Source organism: Microtus pennsylvanicus, chromosome 8, assembly GCF_037038515.1.
Source record: "Microtus pennsylvanicus isolate mMicPen1 chromosome 8, mMicPen1.hap1, whole genome shotgun sequence".
Classification (NCBI taxonomy): domain Eukaryota; kingdom Metazoa; phylum Chordata; class Mammalia; order Rodentia; family Cricetidae; genus Microtus; species Microtus pennsylvanicus.
This window is the reverse complement of record NC_134586.1, coordinates 47,508,119-47,529,248: the sequence shown is the minus strand read 5'-3', so window position 1 is coordinate 47,529,248 and position 21,130 is coordinate 47,508,119. Positions and strand designations below refer to the sequence as shown.

Below are 21,130 nucleotides of genomic sequence, written 5' to 3'. Positions count from 1 at the left end.
CTCATGTATATTTATTCGGGGTTGACCACTGGCGATTAGATAACCTATCGGGGGCTCATCCCAAAAGACTGATTCTCCCCGTCTCACCAGCCATTGCTTTACCGTTCTTCCTCTCAGAGTCCTGTGGAATGTCCCTTGTTCATGGTGGCATGGCAGCTGTGCTGCCATTATATAGGTCCTGTTTAGGTCCCCATGTTACTGAGATTTCGGGCAGACACTGTCCCACAACAGGCATCCTGATCCTCGGGCTCTTAGAATCATTCTCTACCCTTTCCACTTTTTAAAATTTAAAATCAGCTCTTTTCGTATTGTGATCAAGATTCCCTCTTCCCATCTCCCACACTCATCCAGTTCGTTGCCTTCCCTTCCTCCCTCCCTCCCTCTCTTCCTCCTTTTCTCTCTCCCTCCCTCCTTCCCTTCTTTCCCTCTCTCTCTCTCCCTTCCTCCTTCCTCTCCCCCCCCCCGAAACAATAAAAAACCAACCAAACAAACAAAAACCAACAACTAGAATAGCCATGTAGAAATAAAAACTGTTGGTCTGTATAGTAAACTTTAGTTTTATTTACTTATGTATTTCTCTGTGTTTACTTACTTATTTATTTGGCTGGACTTGAATTACCATCCTCTTTCTCATCCCCCAAGTCCTGGATTCCAGGCGTACCATGAATAGTGGCCATGAAGTAACTCAGGCCCAAATCCCGGCACTACTTTACATTCCCAGAGGAGCACCACTGCACCCCCCACCACCACCACGATCTCTCCAAAGTTGTTACCTTAGCTCGCTCATTTACTCATCAGCCCACGTGGAAGGAAAGTGATACTTGCTGATTTTTTTTTTTCAATTTACACCTGCCTAGTAAGTAGCATGGCAGAACGAGTTTTCATTAGCGGATAGGCCATTTGCGCAGCTTCCTTACAGAAATGCCTACTTAAATCCTTTGCCTGTTTTTAACTGCACTGTCTTATTGTTGCTTTTTTTTTTTCTGGAAACAAATATCTCAGCAGCTATAATCACAGATATTTGCATTCACTTGGGCCGTCTCCTACTTTCTGGATGCTGTGCCGTGAAGCACAAACATTTAATTTTGACAAAGTCCAACTTGGCATTTTACGTTTTTTCCTTCCGCGTTTGACATCATGGTCCTAGCTGAAGGGCAGAGAAGATGTTGGTTTCTGAGAGTGTTTTGGCTTTCCCTGTCTCCTGGTCTGTGAGCCATTCTCCATCCACTTACGCATATGATACAGGGCAAGGGTTCAGTTCTTTTCTTTTGAATGTCACCCCCAGCACAGTTTGATGAAAAGATTCCTGCACTCCCACGTGAACGGTCTGCACCTTTACTGGAGGTCAGCTTAACGCGAGAGTAACATCAGGATTGGGGTTTTTTTTTTCTCTACCTCCACTCTGCTCTAGACCCCTTTCGCCATGTGTTTCAGTCATGCCATGTGGTGTTCACAGAAGAGCTCTGAAAATCATAAAACAACTCCTGAAATGAAACTCAATGGTAAGATAACTTTCTGGGGTTGGATGAGTGAGGACAGAAATAATCAATTTTTAATTAAAATAAAGCCTTAGCAGCTGGACTTCTCGGAGAAGGGAGGCCTACAAGAAAACTTTCCCAGACACTGCTCCTCCTCCACGGGCTGAAAAATCCTTCCAGAATGTGCCGTGGATGGCTTTGACAAGCAAATGGAGTGGGCATGCACTTTTGGGGGGCAGGCACGACCTCTACCCAGGGAGAGCCAGGGGCTCAGTCAGGAAGTCTCCCTTTGTCACGAGTGCTGTGCTAATGGCGTCTCTGCGCTCCCTCTAGAGTTCCTCATTAAGAAACAGAAGGGACCACACAGGAGCCCATCCCTGTGGTAAAACCTCCACCAAACTTCTGCCAAGGACACCACCTAAAATACATCCACGTGGCGCATCTTGTCAACAAGCAGTCAACAGGAGGACTTCGTGATTAATGGGTGCTAATTAAAGGAATGAATGCCACGTGAGCTATGCCTTCTAGCCAGGCCCTGTCAATCTCTCGGCTGCTGGCTGCTGGAGAGCAGGAGCCGCTGTCACCCTCCCATCCATTCCCTGGTCTGCCGCAAATGCAGGGGACCCATTCCCTTTTCGCTGGTTTTGTCCTACCCACAAGGGGCTATTTTCTTTGTTCCAACCACTTTGAACTTCCACTGAGTGAGCTAGCAGACAGCCTACATTGATGGAACTCTGGCTCTGAGATATGCATCCAGGGTGCTAAAAATGGAGGCCCCTTTGTCCATGAGCACCCTAAGACTCCTTACTGTTCAGGTCTCTCCCTTCTGTTATCTTCCCAGTTCCTTGGCCTCCTGTCCATGGGCCTAACCTTCCTCATGTGCACATGGTAAACACTGGAGCCACAGAATCCTGCCCTCGCCTACACATGGCATGTGACTCTGGATGGGAAAGTTCTGCTCACTGCCAGCCCAGACATTAAGTGAGATGCTTCTGGGGTCCAGAAAGCTGTTCCCTTGATACACAGGCCCAGGGCTGACAAGTGCAGTAATGAACGACCCCTTACATGAACATTAACCCACGGACAACACTGACAAGTGTCCATGGAAGCTGTGGCTGTTTGAAGCCTTTCACCTATTCATGCCCATCTTCAATGTTAACTTTAAAAAAGAAATGGAAAGAATGTGTTCCTGCATACCACTGTGCTACGGTTGCAGACAAAAATGTAGTCATGTCTAGCTTTATATGTGGGTACAGGGGATTTGAACTCAGGTCCTCATGCTTGTGCAGCGAGCACTCTGACTCAACTTACAATACCTCCCCAGCTTTGGGATGTGCTTATATGTGTTCTTTCTCCGCAGAATTGGCTGTGGGTCCAGCCATAGGTCAGGTCCACTGCCTACAGAAGAGCAAATGAGAAGTGGGAACTGGAAGACCAATGACTCCAGCATGGAGGAGTCTTCCCAGCAACTCTGAATAAAGTGTCTTTTACCTTCAGTGTCATAGAGAAACTTCTAGAAGTAGACAGGCTTCTTCACACTAAGTATTTGCACACAACAACATCACACTTACAGCCTTAACTGTCCCTTCTCCCTCTCGGTTACTTGTTATTCTAAGAATTTGCCACAGAGAGAAGGGGTTGTTTCACTGCAGCTCTCTAACCTGCTGTGGGACAACGGTCTTTAATTCTGAGATACAGAAACAAGCAGTATGGCGGCCCTGGGCAGCCTTACCATTTAACAGCTACAGACTCCTAAAAAGGCTCACTGGGCCCCAATAACATACAAATTACATATAAGGCTCCTGTTGTTTTGGAGATACATACAAACATATAATAACAGGAAAGGCCAATGACAGGTCACTCTCTGTTTTGTTTACTAAACACTAAGTTAAACCATGAGGGACCAGGCTGCTGGTTATACTTGCCAAGTATCACACTGAGAAAGAATATTCTAGCACACACTGTTGAATCAACAAACTGAACAGCATCTCAAAACTTCAGTCTAGATCTGCTTCGGGTATCTTCTAAGCATGGTTTCTACCCCTGATCCTGGAAGTAAGGGAATCTGTATCGGCGCTAAAGAGACTCAAGGGGACAGCAAGTACAAGTCTGATTTTTCTCAGAAAACAGGAAGACCATGCAATCTGGACTTAGAAGCACTGGGTACGGTACATACAGCCATGGTCCTTGCCTTTACACAATGACAAAACCCCACTGAAATGCCCACATGCAACAATCACGCCTTACGCAAAGGTGCCCTAACGAGGCCAGACAGAGTGGGCATGTGCGAGGAGACCCACAGACACAGTGTAGTGTGTATTAGATGCCATCACAGGGGCCACTTCAGAGGATGAGATGTGTTCAATTTACATTTTAAAAATGACTTGCTCTAAAGAGAACCTCACAAACAATCCTACTAGTAAACAGACCAATCTCCCACCCCGCAACAGAGAGGCACCTGATTGTAGGATTAAAGAGGCCACCAGCTGAAGCCTCCAGGAGACCCACGTGGGAGCTAGTCATCTAGGTTTCTATGCTGTCACCAACACAACAGCAAAGTGCTGAAGACGCATGTTACGTCTGATGTCTCCCGAGGAAGAATCTTCTAGTCATTCTACACATACTGGACAAGACTCACAGGGGCCCGCACTCCACAGATCGCAGAGCTGGTCACTGCAGAAGTGGGGATATCTCCTGTGTAGGCTAGCTATGTAGCTGCCCGATGGCTGCTAAGCACTGGAGGCTGCGTGCCAGCCTGGTAGTATGGTTGGAAGCTAACCTCCAGCACCGATCAGATCACCAATATGAGCTGACCCCCTCTTCTCCGCTACACTGGGAGGAACTTGGTATATGTCTTCCCCGTCACCAGGAGTGTGAGGCACAGCAGGACAATGGGGCAGAGGGAAGAATGAGCAAGACAGAAATCAAGGTTGGCCAGGGCCTTCAGACCTCATTGCAGCGCACAGGGTGGGGAGTGACGGAAGCAGAACACCTGTGTTTGCAAGGTGATGAGTGAGAGAATAAACAGAGGTAAAGAGTGAGAGGCGGCCAAGGTCCAGCCTTTGTTCTGGACACCAGCAAGGCCCAGTCAGAGTTTCTAACTAAGACTCTATACATTGGTCGTTTTAATACCAGCATCTCATTAAGGAAACAGAAAGCCGTCGGAGGAGCGCTGTTGAGCCACTGTGTCAATACAGACACAGGGGCCACTAATCCAAAAGTTATTAATGCCACTAGGCTGCCATCTCATTCCGTGTGTTTGCACTGGTGAGTCACAAGGTCACTGTGGAATCTTGGCCATATGTTAGAGGAGCCAACGTGTAACACCCAGAACCACCAAAGAGCAGAGCTAAAGATTCTAACACCACTTCAAGTGCCAGTCAAGACAAGACATTGTAAGAGTTACCTCCTTCTCCAGAGGTACATGAGCAGCGGGACGACGGGACAGAAGAAGAAGGACACAGATGAACGCGCGACACTGCCATTGGCTTAAAGCCATCAGGCTTGTGTGTTTCCTCAGAAACACACGCTATTTGTGTTGATCATTTTTTTCCTTGCTGAACATGGGTCATTAATGTTCACTGGGTAAGCGCCACAGCTCAGAATTGCCAATGCAGGGTGCACGCAGTTCCCAAATGGCTAAGATACCGCCAGTGTCTAAAGCGTGTGCGAACCAAGTTTTTAAATGTGTATATACATACACATATCTCCCCCTCCCAGTCTCTGACATTCTAGCATGGATAGTAGATCAGAGTATGGGCATACCTGATTCACAAACCACTTAATGGGAGAAAAGTGGTAAACGTCTTTTTATTTTTGTAACTGATGGGGAAGAGTCACAGTGGCATGGGCTATGAACGAACTGCATTCTTGCTCTGAAATAGCCATGTCCCATTACCCCGCAGGGGAGAAAGGGCTGAACAGGACTCTGACACGGAGTGTTGGGATCCGTGATCCGGACCTTAGAGGATCTCTAGGAGTTCAGCTGGGAGCAGGAGCAGGGAAGTACAAAAGACCCCAAATAAAGAAGTTTATTATCAACAAAACCAGAGAGCACTTAGAGATGGCACAAAGGCCAAGACCAGAGTCCTTTGCGCTAGGCTACTGATGACTTCTGTTCTCTGCAATGATGAGTCTGGACAGTGAAACCCAGACTTCTTTTTCTCTTTTTCACCCTTTACACTGACTCTCTGCCCATCTTGACAGTGGAAGGACATCAGTAAAGACCCTCACACATCCCAGAAAGGATGGCGCAGCACACAGATACCAACTGGTTCATGACTGATAAAGAGATCAGCTTTTAGACCCCCCCCCCCAACACACACACACACACCTTCACTTGCTGCATCAGCAACTCCTGCAGCTCACCCAGCCCCGCAGGTGTTTCTGTGCGTGTTTCTTCAAGCTTAAAATCTATGCTGAGCAGAAACCTGACGGCCCTACTTGTTCGAAACCTCTGCAGGTAATGCCACAGGCCACCCGGGTACATGTGACATGTGGGACAAAAGGTGGAGAACACTGAAGGGCTCTCACTGGGTCCATGCCCATCAACATCTCACTGGCCCACCTTCTCCCCCACATCACTGCCAGTCCCTGCAGGGGATTTAGCACCTACTAAGTGCCAGGCTGGATGGCACGGGGAACAAGGGTTGACATTAGACGAGACAGCTGAACTTCTCTGGGGGCCCCATGCATTTCAAATCCTCACAGGAGGCTGCGTGTGTGGAGGGGCTAACTGCACTCTGGTAGCCTGCTAGCGGCCCTTTTTATTTTTAGCCGGTCGTATACTGTGTTCGATGTGGCTGTATGCTTCTGTCACAAGTGTCTGTCTCCGCTTTTGTCTCTCTGGTGAAACTGAGCTCCTGAAGGGGGAAGAACTGTATCACGCTCAACTTTTAAAACCCAGAAACGGCAACCGGTACAAGACAAATGTGTTCTGAACTTACTGATAAATATATTCAATGGTAATAACAGTGAGCACTGACGGAGAACTACAGTAGGCAGGCAACTGGAACACTTATAAGTTCTTTGATTGTCCTGCCTTAATCCGCTAACCGGGCCTAGTACGACACGTTACATTAACTGCAGATGTGAAAAATGAGGGCTCAGTAGGAGGAGTTAACCTGTTTTACGCAGCTATGCATTGGTGCCCACATGTATACCATCTCCCCACACAGAGACCCCAAGTAAGACAGGGGTAGTGGCCTACAGGGAATGCTCTCCTTTTGCGTCTGCCTCAGGACTACTTTGGCTTCTGCCATGCCCTGAGGTGACAGAGCTATTCCTTGACCTCCTCAAAGATCATTCAACAGCTCTGTCTTGCCCGCTTATCTTTAAGTCCACATGGTAACACTAAGCTCCATCCCGGGCCTTCCCTTTAACTGCCTTTCCATCACGGCACTGTACGTCTCTCTTTCTCTGTGGCTGGCGTGTTATGCTCCCGAAGGAAATATTTTGAAGCTGCCCAGCTGTAACTCTTGAAGCTTAGACACCTGGCCTGTGACTGCCACTGGGCAAGTCTGGTTGAACAGATACACTAGTACCGTCCCCTGACTGGTGAGCAGACACACGAGTACTGTCCCCTGACTGATGAACAGATACATTAGCACGGTCCTCTGACTAGTGTCCCACTTAGAAACACTTGTTTTTTTCCCCCGAACTCTGGACAACTTCCCGTTTGTCCTTGTTAAGTTTCTTTTTATGCCAGTCTGAACCACCCTCTAATTTATTCAAACGCCACTGGATTATCCCAGTTCTTGGTGTCAATTTTTTTCTAATTAAAGTAAACTGCCATTTATTTCTCACACTGATCTTTAACACGAGACATCTCATTCTTGTCATAGCTATGACTCATATGGAGAAATGTGAGTTGAATATCGGGGCTCATATGCACCAGAACGTTCCCATCGATGGCTCAGATACAAAAGGAGAGACGGAACCACAGACGTGGATGTACAGTGACCTTGAAGTGTACCAGATGACTCAGCCCATCTCTTTGAAAGCACACACTACGTACTTCATTTCCCCCACACACTTTCGGGCTCTTTCTCCTTCTGCTGGCCACCACAGGCCCTCAAGCCCTTTCAATAATCACAGCCAACGCGGAAAACACGCACAGCAGAAGAGATCCCGCAAAGGTCGTCTCTGGAGAATATTTTTAAAAGGAAAGGGAGGAAGGAGAGAGGCGGAATCGGCAGCCTGGAGACAGTTTCCCTTGAGGACTATAAAAGGCCTGGGAGTTGAAGGTCATGAGAGTCTGTTTGTTTAGGGAGTCTTACAGGTAGAGCACACCACAGCCCACAGTTGCTATGGGCTCTGTTTACCAAACAAGAACACAAATAGTTACACAAAAGCAGAACACGCTGTGGGGCCAGTAGCTAAATGAAGTTCGCTGTGCCTTCTGGTGAGATGTCCCAGAGTGCCTTTAAAAACATCCCCCCCTTTCACCCCAGAGGCCTTGAGGGACCCTGTTCTCTGCAGATCCCCCTCCCATACTCCCAGGGAGACCTTGGGGTCCTCTCACTATTCTACGGCTGGTTTCATCCCCCTTTTCTTTTCTTTTCTCCACTTTAAGACTTAGAAACCAAATTTATTCAGCCCAACAAATCAAAATTGGAGAAGAAAAGCACTGAGCAATTCTAAGAGAGAGAGAAAAAGGAAAGGAGAAAAGTGTGCCAGTGTCTGGAAGGGTCTAAGGACAGGCATGCAGGGCTTAGGCTGAGTTACTCCTGAACAAGCGCCCAGAAAGCTCTCTGTGTGGGACTTTAAACCGACTTTCTATCCATCACGGGTGTTTAGCACACTAGAACGCTTCCTGCTTACTTAACCGTGTGCTCCTGAAGCAGAGGAATAAAGCAACAGCAGTACCTGTTAAGAGAGCACGTGAGAGTGCGTGCATGCATGTGTGTGCATGCATGTGTGTGCGTGTCGTGCGGGCCTGCGGATCTACAATTAAGGATGTCATACGAGGGAGGCGGCCACGCATGGAGCTTGACTCTTCACACTACATTGACCACGGTCCCCACCCGGCGCAGCCCTGATGCCTTTCTGTGAATGGGACAGATTGCCATATGGATGAAGACACTGAACAAGCTGTACAACTCTTGGCGACATGTGCCCGGGGGATTGTCCCATATTAACGCCACCTGGGCTGTGGCAATTGTGCTCTGTCTGTGCAGTGGCACCAAGCAGCCCATAAGGATGTTATTTCTGAGTACACACAGAAAGGAAAATTGCAGTTAGGAGAATTCTCTGGCTAGCGGATGTGTTGCTCAATTCCCGAAGTAGTTTCCCAAAGGAGCGGTTATCTTCTGTATTCACACAGGCAGAAGTGACAGGCTGGAACACATATTAACAATTTCCCTTTGTGAGCTCCTGCTATTGTTTTAATGAGGAGACGACACTCTATAATATACTTGGGCCTTGACTGATCACAAAAGGGGGCAGAATAAAGAACTTCAGGCGTGCTGTACATATGTAACGCGCTCGCGTGAATCACCCCCGTGAGTCAGCCTGCAAGAGGGGTATCGCCCCTACAAAGGCCCACAGCGCCAGGCTCGGGGAAAGAGAGATGCAGAAAACAAATACTACGAAGAGCAGCCTGGGAAGAGCGTCGAGCATTTTTAATCAGTCTCGAACTGACAGCTATGTGACTTTCAGTTCCATTCCTTAGCGCTGGCCCTACTATCAACTCAGGAACATGGGAACTTGAAACCTGTATGAGAATAGGGTGACACCGGGACTTTTGACATGTCATGTGAGTGCTTAGGTGGAGACTCTAAGCTTCCCTTTCTCCTCTGGGGGGGAGGGGGTGTCCGGAAAGCTGGGCTCTCACTCTTCCTGGCTACACACTCCTTTACACCTCGAGTGTGTCATCGGGATTAGAAGGCAAATGCAGGCTTTCCGCGGGGAGGGGCACAGGTGCCGACCCAGGGATTATTATGTGATAAACTCCCATTGGCCATGGTCCCGCATCAAAAGAAGATGTCCAGGAGATCAAAAAGAACCAGGCCTCAAATATTATTTGGGGTAGAAAACCTGGCAGCTTGGACACAGTTGGGGATTCACATCATCCAACATTCAAAGGGAAAAATAAAATAAAATCGGCTAAATGTTAGAGAAACTTATAAAATGAATATAACTCCGCACGCCAATGATGTCACTTTATTGGAAAGCATTTGTCAGCTAAGCACAATAAACAGGGTAAGATTTAGAGTCTAATGATGCTAATGTTATGGTAAAAGGTACTTTATTGGGGTAGCATACAACAGCTGGTAGAGGATGATCGTTGTGTAATTTTTTTTTCTTTCTTTTTTTACTTTCTTAATCGCTCCACAAAGTGAACAGTCAAAAAAAAAATCCACAAACCTTTCCCTAACGGTACGGTAACATTTTCAAGCTCTTCTCCCTGTGCCCTCCTGCACACATGGGTGCTGGGAGGTGAGGAGGCACCATGCCACACTTCCTGTGTCCTCCTGCACACATGGGTGCTGGGAGGTGAGGGGGCACCATGCCACACTTCCTGTGTCCTCCTGCACACATGGGTGCTGGGAGGTGAGGGGGCACCATGCCACACTTCCTGTGTCCTCCTGCACACATGGGTGCTGGGAGGTGAGGGGGCACCATGCCATAGTTTCTGTGCCCTCCTGCACGTGTGGATGATAGGAGGTGAGAAGGTACCATGCCACATTTCCTGTCACCACACAGCCATCATTAGGAGCCATCTCTGTTTTCCATGTCCCTCACCCTTCATGAAATCAGAGTGGTCTTCACACTCGGCTGAACACATCCACTTCCCAGCCTCATCCTTCGCTTCTTTGAAAACATGGCAGGGAAGTGGTGCAGACAGCTGATACCATGGAAGTTCTTAGGATTTCTTTCCAATTCTAGCAGTACAGGAAGGCAGGCTGGGAAACAGCCTACAGTCATTGGGGTTTCAGCCTCCCCCTAGTCTCCATCTCTGAATCTGATCACTCAAACGTTTAAGTCTGAGTTATAGTAGTTCTGGTGAGCTGTCCTCTGAGAACTAAACACTTGAGGGTCAGGAAAACCTAGAGTCTATCTAGTTCCCTACGTGGTCACCGGCTACCATGTAACTTCTGCAGGTTTTAACATCTACTGGGGTCTGGATGTAACATCTGTGCAAAGGAGACAATACAATTACTATGAGCAATAAAAAACGAAAGAATCGGGATCAAGACTTTTACTAAATCTACTGGGCATGGAGCTTCGCACACAACAACAGTCACAGAGACACTCGGTGTGTACCATCGCCACTGCTTGCCATGTTCAGATTTCCCAAGGAATAGAAAGAGAGAAAACCTGAAAGAGTGCCGCTTGCCTCTGACCCCAGAGCCAAGACCGGGGCCTTAGATCAAGGTCTCTTAGTAACTCCCGAGGACAGGGAAGCTCTTTTTTATACTTGAAGGGGCATCTGTGGCCAGCTTCCAGGGATCTCTGACAACACACATCCCAGTTTAGTAGTCTGAGCCTCTGAAGTTTCTAACAAGGCAAGGCACAACACAACTCTGGGTCAGCATCTCAGGGTACAAGAACATTTGTATGGCAAATACCAAGTCACACACATACCATAACAGACCAAAAGAACACAAGTCCTGAAAAGAGAAGCGTGGAAAACTGAGCACGCATCAAAACCCCTCTATCCCAAATCCCCAACACTGAGGGAAAAAACTCTGATGAGACTGTCACTGCATCTGAGAAACAGCCTAATGGTTGAGCAGGCAGTTTCCCCAAATTGGTCAGGTAATAAATATTCCGCCTCTGTTTTGCTTAATGTCTGTCTCTGTTTTTAATGGGCCACAAGATTGAGGCTGACAATACTCATGCTCACAACTGTGACAAATATGTAAATGAAAATATGAAACGAGCTCAACTATGTCCCAGCGAAAACTATTTATAGAATTAAGCAAGGAGACTGAGTGCGGCTGGTGGGTCCGAGTGCGGGCCTTTGTAATACATCCCTTCCGTGTCCAAGGTGTATTGGCAGCTCGTGGGAGCAACAAGTGCACAGGGAGTATCTGACCACCCAGTCTCTCTCGGAAATGCTTTCATGGAAAGAATGATTAGGATGGGGGTTTTCTCAGTGCTTTAAATTAGGAGAAATATAAAACAATGTGATTTACAAGAAACAAAAAAATTTCAGTGTGAAAGTATTATTCACAAAAATGGAAACTTGAATTGACTGCTGAAATTTCTGATTCATCAGACCCCCTAAATGTCACTGTGCAAATATGCAAAGTTAAAGGCGCCTGTGTCCAGAGCCGCTCTGAAAACAGGCTTCCAGACAAGGGCACCAGCATTTTTTCATCAACCAAAACTGGTCTGTTGGTTTTTTTTCCTCCAAAGAGGAAGCAAATTAAAACACCAGGGAAGTCCATATTTCCAAGTTCTCTGCTGTACCCAAGTATCACGGGGTCACAAGCACAAATGTTTCTGAGATACAGATAAACAGACAGCATTATGTCCACAAGGCCGCAAACCGAAACAGAGGCTGAGCATCAGCTGGAGGGGTCCAAAAAGCACACCAACCAAGCAAAAGCCTTCAGGGCTTATTTGAAAGCGGCTGCCAGCTGTACAGTGCAAACCATGCAACTCCAACACACAGGACTATGCCAGTAAGTGAGCCTGAAAACACAGAAGGTAAATAAACCATGCCTTGACGAGGGCAGGTTAGACCTCAGAGTGAAGAGCTCCCGTGTGCAGGTCACTCATGTCTAGGAAGATGGTGGCCTCAGAGCAAGCAGAGGCCACACAACCACAATCTTGGCAGAGCTGGAAGAAACCTCTTTAACCAAAGGCTTTAAGGAAGCCTTGCAACAAATACTCAGCAGAATAGTGAATCGGAGAAACACTTGTGATAAAACATTTGCTAATGGCTGACCTGAAGTCAAAAACACTGAGAAGGAATGGGGAGGAAGTAACATTTCTAACTGGGACTGCAGAAGGCGGCTGCAATAGAAGAAAGACCACATGGTACGTTCAGCGAGGACACACATGATGTATAAGGCAGGGCAACAGGCGAGGGGGATGCCTGCAAAGGCACGGGCTTGCTTGCATTTGTCTGTGTGCATTTCCTGCAGGGGATGTGTTTTCTCTCCTCATGTCCTATTTCAGACCATAGTGATTTATATCTTATAAATCTCACCTCTCTTCATCAAAGATAAGAAGACCAAGGGACTATTTTTATCTACAGAAAAATAAAAAGGGGCCTGTTTTCCTTATATGTTGTAACCTGCACACAATAACAAGCTACAATTGATGTTTGGTTGAATTGAAATTAAATTTAAAGCTTCTCTTAAGGACATGGGTTTTTAATTTCACTTAGGTATTCATTTCTATACTGAATGGGAAAATTTTAAAATCAAATCAGATTATGGATCTCAGTATGACACTAAGACGGTCGTACAACTGCAGTCGTTGTTGGTTTCTGCGACTCAGCCTCCTTGTCTGTACAATGGGGTGAGAGTCCCCACTGCATCCCAAGTAGTCCTGTGAATAAAACAAGACATGAGTCCATATGCAAGATTCTAGCGGCAACGGGCAAGCAGGAAGGGACTGATTTAATGTGCCTTCCCTTCCCTGGTGCAGCATAATATAATGTGATATTTAGAATTTTAATTCAGGCAATTACTTAAGTAGTAATTGCTATTTGTATTTACATAGCTGCTTTGATCCAAGAAGCTCAAAGGGCTTACTAAATTTAGCATTTTAATAAATGTTTCATTTGCATTCTGTGGGTTCTGTTTACCCACACCAAAACTTGGAATTTCCTCAAGTAAAGTGAACAAGGTAATGTCTTCATGTGTGCAGGCATGTCAGGTCTCACTTCTGTCTATTAAGAGGTCGTGACTCTATAGCAGCATAGCAGCAAGGCATGGACAAGGAGGCTTTGAACACACCTGCCTGCTTCCTCCTGTGGCTCTCCTTTAGCTTTGGGCATGCTCAACTTGATCCCAGCGCACTCCTCTGAGGCACTGACAACAGGGGTGTTTATTGCACCAATGGCTTTATATATAATCAGCACGATAAACATTATTAAATTGTCAGGAGAGACTCAAAGCAGGAAGCGTGGCACCGCGCTGCATTCTAACGATGCTGACCGTCCATGATTGCACGGGGACAGGATCTTAACAAGCCTTGATCTGAGTGCTGGCATCCGCCTCACAAATCACATGGGGCCGTTCCTCCTCGCACACTGTTGAATACTGATGGACGTCTCCACCCTGCACAACAGGGAAGTGGGTTTCTATTGGCAATCTTTACCAAAGTGTGTTTCTTCCCTTCTCTACACTCAAGGGTTTACCCTGAATGATTTAATTATAATTTTCCTTGTGTAAGACAAATTAAAGAAGAGAGTAGGAGCGTCGTGCCAAGCACATTATTTATCTCTTCAACAGATTGCAGCTCACCAAACCCCAGAGCTACTGCGGCGGCGGCTGCTCACAGAGGCTGCGAAACGTACGGGGCAAGCAAGAGGGGGAAGATGGAAGTTTCCAAATGGCATGGAGATACGTGAGCCAGGTAAGAGCCTTACACATCCCACGACTTAAAAAAAAATCTCTCTCTTTCTCTCTCCAACCAATTCTCACACACAACACTCCTAGATCTTTTCAGGAAAACAATCCCCTGAAGGCTGCTCACTGAGGACGGAGTTTGCCAGGCTGGATTACTGTGCACGGTGGCAAGGCCTCTTGTTTGTGCCGTGACTGCTCTTGAGGGTGGGGTGGGGGGGAGAGTATTCCCTGGCAATCGCAGGAGAGCCTGTAAGGATGCATTATTTCACAAATGCCCTAGGGAGGGAGGGATAAAAGGTTTTCGTGACAGCAGGGAGAACTTCTGAGGTGTCTCCCTGACAGCTCGGTACACACATGAGAACATACTTCCATAATGGCAATTGCTTCTTTTTGCTTCCCTCTTCTACTCGTAAAGTGGCCACCACCTATGAGACTTTAAAATACACCATAAGAAGGGGGCTGGGCTAGTGGTAGACCACCAGCCTAGCATAGCCTCAGCCTTGCCAATAAATGAATAAATATTCAACCCGAGAAGGGAAAGACAGGCTAATACTCATTTTTAGGTACCTGTATGTATATGAAACCAGCTTAAAGATTATTGATTGTAGAATGATCAATTCTATAAGGTTAAAGCTACTACGCTATCTTTAACCTAAGGTATTATCAGTTCAAAGGCGGCTGGTACAAGGTGGGGATTTTACCTTTGTGGTAAAGCTTCTGCTTAACATGTCCAAGGCCCTGCACTCAACAAAAATTAAAACCAAGTGTGTTTGCTTGGGTTTTCCTTGAATCCAGCCACTACTGTCGATGTAGCAGATAATACAAAATGGGACAACCAAGGGAGTAACTAACATCATATAATTTCCTCGTTCCCTCATCTCTGCATGTGCAGCAAGAACTCAGCCTGTTCTCACATCCAGATTCAGGCTGGTGCAACTCTCGATTCTCTTCTGATCCACGGTCTAATTTTAGCATAAGATTAAATGCAGCATTTGTGCAGACAAATAAGGACCATAAAAAAAAATCAAACAAACTTAGTCTGCAGGAATTAGACTGTGTCTTAGATCCACTTCCTCTCAAATGTGTCTGAAGCCATGAAAAGGCCTATTCTTCCCCGGCTTGCCTCCTTGCTGCTCTACCATCGGACTGCAGAGATAGAACCTTTTAGGAGGAAACTGAGCACAGTGCATCTAAACAAGGCGACTTTTCTGGGTCGTGGAAAATCTGTGCAGTCTCCACAGCGGCCGACAAGATTGCAACAAATACCTTAAGTGCATCAGTCGGCATTTTTCAGTGCACGGCCTCCTGCTCCGCCTATGGATAAAGATGTAATTCAATCACTCTGCAGTAAATGGACAGCATCAACCTCGGGACAGGGAGAGCCGCTACCACAAAGGGCAGCAGCCTAGAATCTTTCTCTTAAAGCCATCTGAGGCTTGCTACTTGGAAATTAAAAAGAAAAGAAATAAAGGCATTATAATAGATTCTAGGGCAGAACTGATGAGCGCTTTCCAGGTACACGTATCCTCCCCTGGAAAGCAGGAAACGCAGGAAGCTGTGCTTGGCCCAGGCTACAAACCGACCCTTCCTGTTCACCGTTCTAGTCTTCCATCCCTTCTAGACCACTAAGTTTAAAGCATCTTTTTGTACTTCCCATGACTACCAGAGACATTCCAAGGAAATCTTCAAGGAAGCTTCCCGTTATTAGAGTTATAACATACATGTGTTACCCTCATCTCTGAAAACCCCTCATGACTTTTGAAGCTCAAATCTGATACATATACAGACATGCGTAAGTATACATGCCACTCAGGAGGAATACATTTTTGAGACATGAGCAACATCACAGCGTGTACCTATGAAGACCTAAATGATACAAGATTACACATCTACAGCCTGGTCTACAAGAGCTAGTTCCAGGACAGGAACCAAAACAGCTATGGAGAAACCCTGTCTTGAAAATACAAGAAAAAAAAGATTACACATCTAGGCTATGTGTGCATGTGCAAATACATGTGGTACCATCACTGTCTGCTCCTACAGTCCCAACAGGATAGCCAAAACGTCCCAATATTAAATCAAATGCAAGAAAAACACAATGCAACTGAGGCATGAGGTAACATACGATGCAGGAGGTTGCTTCCACGCTAACATGGTGAAATATATTTTGGAGAGTTACGGGAGGAACAGAGCCTAAATAACGATTACACAGCACAGGACAGTAAGCACATCGACTGATTTGACATCATCACTGTCAAGGGTGTGTCCCGTTTATCACTGTACGTGCGACATTTTCTACACAACGGGCTTAGTACATGACCACGGCTACAAACACTGGGGCAATGCTTCCACCTGTGCAGTTACAATGACTACGTTATCAGCGAAGGGATCTTTCATTTCCATTATATCATCTGGCCGCCACTGTGCAGGTGGTCACATACCGACACATCACTACATAATTATGAAAAATTGTACATTGTATTTCAGACAGCATTTTTCTAATATAGCAATGCATATCTAGCTAAAACAGAGGGCACAGTGCTCAGTAGTTTAGAAAACATATGAAATGATACTACTCTTGCTCAGTTGATAAATAAAAATTAAACTTCCTCACCAAGTAATCAGGACTTAGAAAAACAAAATAGCGAATTTGCTTTTGCCTGATAAAAGTATTTTGCTGGGAGAATTCTTGGTAAGGCTTCTTGCCTTCTGTGTCTACAAGCTCCACATATGAAATAAAAAGGAAAGGGTCTAAAAAGAGTAAGCAGTGAAAAAAAAATGGTCCACTTGAAGAACATTATATATTCCATTTCTGAAGCATACTTCAACATTGGCAATACTGCTTTTGGGTGAAACACAATGAACAAACAGCTTCCTTTCCCTGGGGCTTAAGGAGCACAAGACAGTCAGGATCTTAAAACAGTCCAAGCTTCAACTATCATTCATCAAGAGCTCAGGGCATCGAAAACATAAAGTGTTAACTTATAAACAGGAACACACCAGATGGGACAATGCTACCTCAAGGACCATCAGGAGAAAGTGAGCTTCAGTCCAACTCACCATCCTTTAAATCTTTCCTTAGTGTCTATGCTGAAAAGGCTCATGCTTCCTTCGCTTCCTTCTGGGACACATGATGAGGAACATGGGTTCCCCCACTTCAAGGGGGAGCAGGACATACTAGCAGTAAGCGCTTGGCCTCCTCACACCAAGACTTGAAATTGTCCACAGCACACAGCACTGTTGCCTCTGAAGGTGCTCCGAGCCAAGGTGTTCACTCTGCATGGAGTGAGCTCCGGACAAAGCACACAGTTGACCTGGAAGCTTTGGGAGCCAACCCTTCCGATGAGGAGCTACCAGACATCTATCTACCAGGGCTCCTAAGACAAGCGTGCATCTGAGAAAGTGCTAACCTCATGGTGAAAAGGTGCAAATAATTAGATGCCTCACACCCAAACCATAGCGAATACGCTCCGGAGTAATCATATGCACATTCAAGCCCCATGAGTACAATGAGGTTTCCCAGAGACAAAGAACTGGGCAAGGCCAACTGCCCCTTCCAGGTGGAAGACAGTACTGACCACAGACAGGGGTGGGCGTGCGCCTACCTTTCTCGTTTGGGAGTGTGGACCGAGAGTTGTCCATTGGTAGAGGCGTGTGGGTTCATGATGAGGGAGGTCTTGGAAGGTGCCGAGGAAGAGATGCACGTGCTGGTCAGGTCTAGGCTGCTGTGGTTGCTGCCTGTGGTCTCCTCTGCAGTGTGGGCACTTGTCACTTCTTTCCAGAGCTGCTGCAGTTCTGCTGGAATCATGCCTGAAACAAACAAATTGGATAATCAAATCAATTAACAGCTAATTCCGTCCCTCTTCAAACAGTAATTAAATCAAAGAGTCGGTAAACAAAGCTTAGTGTCAGGGGGGGCTTTGGGGTGTTCACACTTTCCTTTTTGCCCTCACAACTACGCAAATATGGTAGGGATAAGTGCACCCTCCCACTGAGCAGCGATTGAAGTCCCCTCTTCACGTTGAACAGACACCTTGAAAAGGATGCAAGCAACAGCTACTCTGCAACAGCATGGCTCCCTCCATCCAAAGGCTGTTTCTCAGTTTTAGGAGACCAGAGGCAGGCCGGCTTACTTCTAGGCACATAGGAGGCCTCAAAATAAATTCGTTCAACTATAGGCTCATGACAACATGAACCACAAAATGAGTAATTTTTGTGCTTAAGTCTTAAATGATGACAAATAGCTTTGTTATTAAATATAGTTTGTATTAATCACTTTTAGACATAAATTATGAATTCATACCATCTTCCTGAAATGCTTTTCAACTTTTAACAGTCAAATTGATTATACTATGATTATTTCATTAACACACCTATCTTCCTCATTAATTTTGGTTTCTAGTACCACATGCTTAATTGATGGATGTGTCTACTGAAGACTGTGTAACTTTTTATACAAGTAACACTATTATTACTGTCATTTTTGAGATCAATGCTAATGAGCCATTGCCGAGTAAAATGGAAAGGAAAATCAGCTTAGAGTAACAAAGTTCTCTTGTTTGCTTGAATGGGGTCAAAATGGGCAGGGGTCTCCAAGAAATTCTTGTCAACCATTATTTTCTCTAAGATGAGATCCCATCAGCATTTTCACCTCATCTCCGTGGACCTTTGTGTCTTTATCCTATCCAGCAAAGCCTGCACAGGCCAGACTTCCCAAATTCTAATTCACTGTGTATTTTAGGTTGGCCTTAATGCTCAGAGACAGGTTCTGAACTGCACCCAAGAACAGCAGAAGCTACAGCTTCCTCTGAAGGAGGAAAAGCAGCCACACACCCTGTACATTGCAAGGCAACTCCACCTCAGAACTGTGTGTCTAGGCTGCAAGTCATTGTCCGCACCGGCGCTCCTAGAGAGCCAGCCATTTTCTGGTTAGATAGCAACAGCCGAAACAGGCTTGTTTCCTACCAACCAAACCCAAACGTACGGGATTGAAAAAAAAAAAAGAAGAAGAAGAAGGCTGTGTGCATTATATTCATTTGAAACACATAATAAAAAAAATGCCAAGGTCTAAATTTAATTTATTTTTGTCATTTAGAATACAATGGCTAGATAATCATCTCAACGTGATCAGCCAAACATCTTTACTTTGCTAAACTGTTAAAGATTTTAATTATGCCGGCATCGGAGAGCACTGGTCTAATGAGGCGATGGACTCCAGAGAATCCGAGTGGTTAAGAACTGTGAAATGAGTCTGATAGGATTTTTTTATATTCACCGTGGATCGTTTGCATATCAAAGAGGAGTAAATTATTGCACAGCAGACCAATAACCTTCCCCGCCTTTCTAAGAGGAGCAGTAACAAAAACAGTTGGTCTCTCCAAGCAGTGCTCCGGGAAAATGTTCAAATGCTCAAGTATTTGCAATTAATATATATTATAAAGGGAGCGTCAAATAATACGTCGAGTGGTCAGAGATCCTTCAAATGCATCCTCGACAGCCGAGTGGGTTTCCTTCTCCCTTCATAAAAATCAAATGCCAATTATATTTTGATGGATTTTGTCCCAAATGAGCATTTAGTTATTAGGCATATTCAATTATTCCTTGTCCCCTGAAATCAAACCTTGAGGCAAATTAACCAAAGGGAAAGGTCACGACACAATCCTGGGGACGGTTTTGCTGCGTCTGAGCTATTATTTTCAACCCCCTTTCAAAGTGACAGGTAGGATGTGCCTACAGCTAGCAGGGCTGCCACTGCGATCCACACACTGACAATTACCGGTAAACAAAGCTGACCCTGGGCCCAGGGTTTACTCGATTGAAACAACGGGGAACAGGCTGGTATGAAGGCAGAGAAGTCAACACCTATTTTTATTTTCCAGCGAGTGAACGCAGGAAAAGACACAGCCACCTATTTTTCAACTCCGACTAATTGATTTCTGGGTCACCTGCAAGGGGGAAGAACATGGGTCTACCAACAGCTGCCTTTACACCTTCCTTCTGAGAAGAACAAGAGTCGGAGGCTACTCCAGAGGGACAGCTCTTCTCTGGCAAATTAAGAACAAGCCAAATGTGTTCACCACGCATTCCAACTGCACGTGCAGTGGTGGGAGTCTGCTTTTCTTCTGTTCCAGGAAGCTGGCAAATCGGGTTCCGCATGGACCCAGCAGAAAGGGAACCCCATGAGTGACGACAGCACTCTGGGGCAAAATGTCAATGCGATCATTAGGCTCAAACACATTCTCCATAGACTGAAGGCAGGAGCCGCCGACTGGAGTCCTCCTTTTCAGGTCATGTTACTCGGGGACTACCAGCCACTCCAGGATGACTAGACCTCATGACAGGTGAAGACAGACAGCAGCTACCCTGGTACCCAGCAGACTACGTGGATTCCATCTTTTAGGTATCACGTGTTTCATTCGGAATGGTGCAGTGAGTGTATCAAGTTAGACAAATCCATTAATTGGTACATAACAAAGCAGGCAGAGTCCATATTTTAAAAAAATTAAAAGGTTGTAATAACAGAAATGGGACATTTCTGTATAAAACTACTGGTATTAAGGACAATCAAATGCTGAATGAAGCTGGATGAGAAGAGAGAGACTTACTATAGCAAACGAAGCGGAGGCTCCAGAGCAGCAACTCTCAACCAGGGCTGAATGACCCATTCACAGGGGCTGCCTAACTTCCTAACAGTAGCAAAACTACAGTCGTGTAGTAGCAACAAAAGTGATTTTATGGTTGGGGGTCACCACAACACGAGGAACTGTATTAAGGGGGTCACAGCCTTAGGAAGGTTGACAACCACTGTTCTAGAATAATCCAAAAGGAAAAACACTCTAGCATATATACTATATTATGTAATATAGTATATAAAATCTCCAGAAAAAGGCCTTTAAGATATCACTCACTATGCCCATACTTTCAGATTTACACACAGGTTTAAGGTAGCTTGGCAGCGCCATGCAGGAGCTGCGGGAGAGTCCTGATGGTTTCATTATGAAGCGGGCACTCCCAGCACTTTCAGACACCTCATCCCGGCACCTCCCAACGTTTCTTTCTTTTTTTTTTTTTATCTTCTGCTTCTTTTTTTTTTCTAGGACAACCTGTCCCTTCATTATA

The 21,130-nt window shown here is 45.8% G+C and overlaps 1 protein-coding gene across 15 annotated transcripts in view; it reads right to left on the bottom strand.

Annotated features, from left to right (window-relative positions):
- The window catches only part of Foxp1 (forkhead box P1), a 609,381-nt gene that overhangs the window by 58,517 nt on the left and 529,734 nt on the right, over nt 1–21,130 (bottom strand). For all 15 annotated transcript variants that reach the window (XM_075983344.1, XM_075983343.1, XM_075983358.1 and 12 more), the window contains one exon: nt 17,617–17,821. In XM_075983344.1, coding sequence (XP_075839459.1) covers nt 17,617–17,821 — 205 coding nt within the window. The remainder of the gene's footprint in view (nt 1–17,616; nt 17,822–21,130) is intronic.